The 3,497-nt window shown below is 39.3% G+C and overlaps 1 gene segment (V, D, J or C); it reads right to left on the bottom strand.

The window, feature by feature from the left end:
- Window positions 1-228: 228 nt before the first annotated feature.
- Window positions 229-895, bottom strand: LOC103605938. The segment is given in 2 exon segments: window positions 229-614; window positions 803-895. Coding segments are annotated over 2 exon segments (474 nt in total).
- Window positions 896-3,497: the final 2,602 nt, after the last annotated feature.

Below are 3,497 nucleotides of genomic sequence, written 5' to 3'. Positions count from 1 at the left end.
TACCACTGTTGTATATGTGGTCTGTCATTGACAAATGTTTTTATGTGTCACATAACTGTACTTATTTTGATTCTGTACTCTTATCAGATACTCTGCTAGTTCCAAGTTAGAGATTTATAGTGCAGGAGGTGTAGATTGAGAAGGGAAGATAAAGACTAATGTCCCAAACCTGTAGGGCCAAAAAGAATCTGTGGTTGAAACTCCACCAATTAAACAAGGAATACTAAGCTATGCAAATGTTGCTAGGGTGGTTTCGTCATGTGCTTGTGACTGGGGGAGAGCTGAGCTCAGTGGAGGATTTATGTGCAGCCTGCAGGTGCCTGGGGAGCACTGTGGCTCCACAGCACAGAGGTAGGTGGCTGAGTCTGTGGTCTGGGCAGAGGAAATGTACAATGAGCTGTGGCGCTCTGTAGTGACTGTTGTGGAACTTAATCTTCCATTCTGCTTTGTCCCCGAGGGGATGTAGAACAGGCTGATGAGGTGTTCCCCGGGATTTTGGCGAAACCACTGCACGTTGTTCACAGACGTAGAAAAATTGCATCGCAGTGTGGAATTGGCTCCCTCCTGGAGACTCAGGGTTGGAGGACTCTGCTCCACTCGTACCCCTCTCACACCTGATCATAAACAGAGAAACAGTCATAGGTGATGGGCACTGTAATACCTGCAAAATCCTGAACACACCCCCATAGATTATGAGGGAGAGAAAGTCTGCACGACTTGTGAGCTCCTTTCCCTTCCTCCCCTCACCAGTACTGCAGCTGCTAAATCCTTTCAGCTTCCCACCGGGACAGCCTCAACTCACAGCAAACCTGGGCACACAAAAGCCCCAGCAGAGTGCCCCAAATCTTCTTCATGATGTGCTGCCTTGTTGCTCTGGGCATTTTCACCATAAAATATATTTAACTAAACACCGGAAGGGTGGGTGTCATGACTTGGTTCTGGAACTGTTCCTGCTCCTGCAACCAATAAGCTCCACCCAACAAACCCTGCTCAGATCCAGACACTACTGACTCCCTTCAGGACCTCTGTGACAGGAAGCCCCACCTGCAAGCCTTAAGCTGGCTGAGAGTCAGGGGGAGAGTGGTGCAGAAAGAAAGGAAAAAGAAAGGTCATTACCGTATTCTATTACTGACAGTCATTTTGTGATAATCCTGGATATAGCAAAGAATGTGAAAGGGGCCTCCTCTGAAGGAAAACATGCCTCAGTTATACTACTTAGAGCCTGGGGAAGATCATAAAAAGAACATCCCCATTTTTAACCCCCCAAACAGGCATGTATTCAGACAAAAGGATCTTTACTGACCTATTAGTTGATTTTGGTGAAGGTCATTCCACTCGTACAAAGTAATAAGAACATAAATGTCATGTACCATATACTTAGTAAGTTCTTAATATTGGAATATATAAAATATGTGGATTGGGACTTTCCTGGAATTACCAAGACTTGTAGTGAATATTGTTATAAGAAATGACCTTACTAAAACTAATTTGTGAAGGAAAAAAATAGGACTAACTCAGACATCTTTTCTACATATTACTCTAACTGGGCAATTTTTTTTTTTTTTTTTTAATTCTTATCCTATAAAAACTTCCTGTGGCTCATGCTTGTAGTTTGGTTAATTTTTTTTTTCTTTACGAATTAATTCCTTTGTCTTCCTCCTTTCTTTTTTTTTTTCTTTTTGGATTTTTAGTTACAGGAAAGGAACAGAGAAATACTAAAGAAAAGATGGTATTCAATGGTTTAAAAATAATTGTGAGCCTGTAAAATGAAAGTTTGTATTTTCCCCTTATATACAAAAATGTTAGGGAATAAAAATAAAAAAGAATCTGAATTCTATTCTTTGGAATTCTCCATCTTCCCTATTACTTCATATGATTCTCTATTTGATCCAGGAATCTTTTCTGATAGATACATATAAAGATTATGCTGTAGATAAAGATTATGATAACAATTTAAGTATATATGCATTACAGTTATAATCTTCAAGTACGTGAATATCCTTATCAGTTATTAATCTTGCTTTAGAAGGCAGAGCTATCAACTTAAGGGAATACTCAGCAAAAACATGCTTCTTATATGCTTAATGATTTAGTTTGCCCTCACACACAATTATTCTTCACTCTTTACTGTTACTAGTCCCCATCTCTACACACAAAGAATTTCTCAAATCTTTCAAGAACTATTTACTACTAGGTCCCTTAGAGCAATCCCTCAGTTTTAAAAAAGCTTTTTGTGCTCCTGAATGGGCTATAACATTTTCTCCCTCAGTAAATATGGATAGCTCAGATCAGCTGTCCTTCCCTAGGGCTGTACCTGTGGTTTGATTTGAAGGCACACAAATGTCCACAGGATGGACAGTGCCATAAATAGGACTATGAGTCCCCACAGTGCATTATTGTGAAAATACATACTTTACGTAATACAACTTTTTGTGATATGAAAACAATTATTTTTTACCTATGAACTTAAAAAAATGTGAGCCCTCCAATCTAATTCAGGACAGTTTGGCCAAATATTTGACAGTGTTCTGGATCTGGGGAAACATAAAAATGAATTAGACACTATATATTCCTTCAGAGAGCTTGCAATATAGTGGCGGAGACGAATGTCTCTGCAAATGTAATAAAGGCCTAAAGGATGCCACAATAAAAGCATGCCCTAAACACTACATGCACACCAGGATTGTAACGATTACTTCCAGCTTCTATTACAGGAGAGGACTCTGGAGGATGTGATGCTGTTTGATTTCTGCTGTTTGAGGTGACAAGAGTGGATAGTAAAAGTGGTGATCTCTGAAAAGTGATTCTTTTATTTTAAATAAAAGGAGCAGAGAAGAAGATGAGCAAGTATGTGGACAGTGCCATCCTTAGACTCAGGCAAGAGGGCCCCTGCCCAGAGCCTCATAGTTTACAGGGTCACCCAACCACAAGCACATACACACAAATAAATGTACTAAGGAACACAGGGTGCTCGGTCACTCTGGTCAGAACACAACCTGTAATCTTTAACAACTACTAAAACCTTTAGGGTTGAAGAAAAATTCTTCTTCCTGTACCTTGACTCTTATCCTCGAAAATGCACTTAAATATCAGAAAAATGAGTGAGTTGAGCTGCTGCTAAATTAGGAGGCAGACTTTGATTTGGAATTTGGGGGCCTTCAGGAAAGAGAAAGAAAAATTAGTTAACTGGCCTGATCATTCCTCTCAGATGGCATGAATGCAATAGATTCTTATATAGTGAATATCGTTTTCATGAGGTGATGAGGGTCTATTTTCTTGCTTCTCTGTCATCTGTGGCTCTGTGTGAATCAGCACAGCATCCACAAAAGTTGCTCACAATGGCTGGAACACTTTGTAATATTAAACAATATTATTTTCAAATTGCATATATTTGTTCTAGATTGAGCCTGCATAGAGCAATACTGGCTAACTATGTTAGCACCAAGATGGACATTGAAACTAGAATCATGAATACTTTCATTTTTATAAAAGTATTT

The sequence above is a fragment of the Galeopterus variegatus genome, unplaced genomic scaffold (assembly GCF_000696425.1).
Source record: "Galeopterus variegatus unplaced genomic scaffold, G_variegatus-3.0.2 Scaffold6184, whole genome shotgun sequence".
NCBI classification, from domain to species: domain Eukaryota; kingdom Metazoa; phylum Chordata; class Mammalia; order Dermoptera; family Cynocephalidae; genus Galeopterus; species Galeopterus variegatus.
Note: the sequence above shows the minus strand (reverse complement) of the source record. Positions and strands in the feature narration are given on the sequence as shown.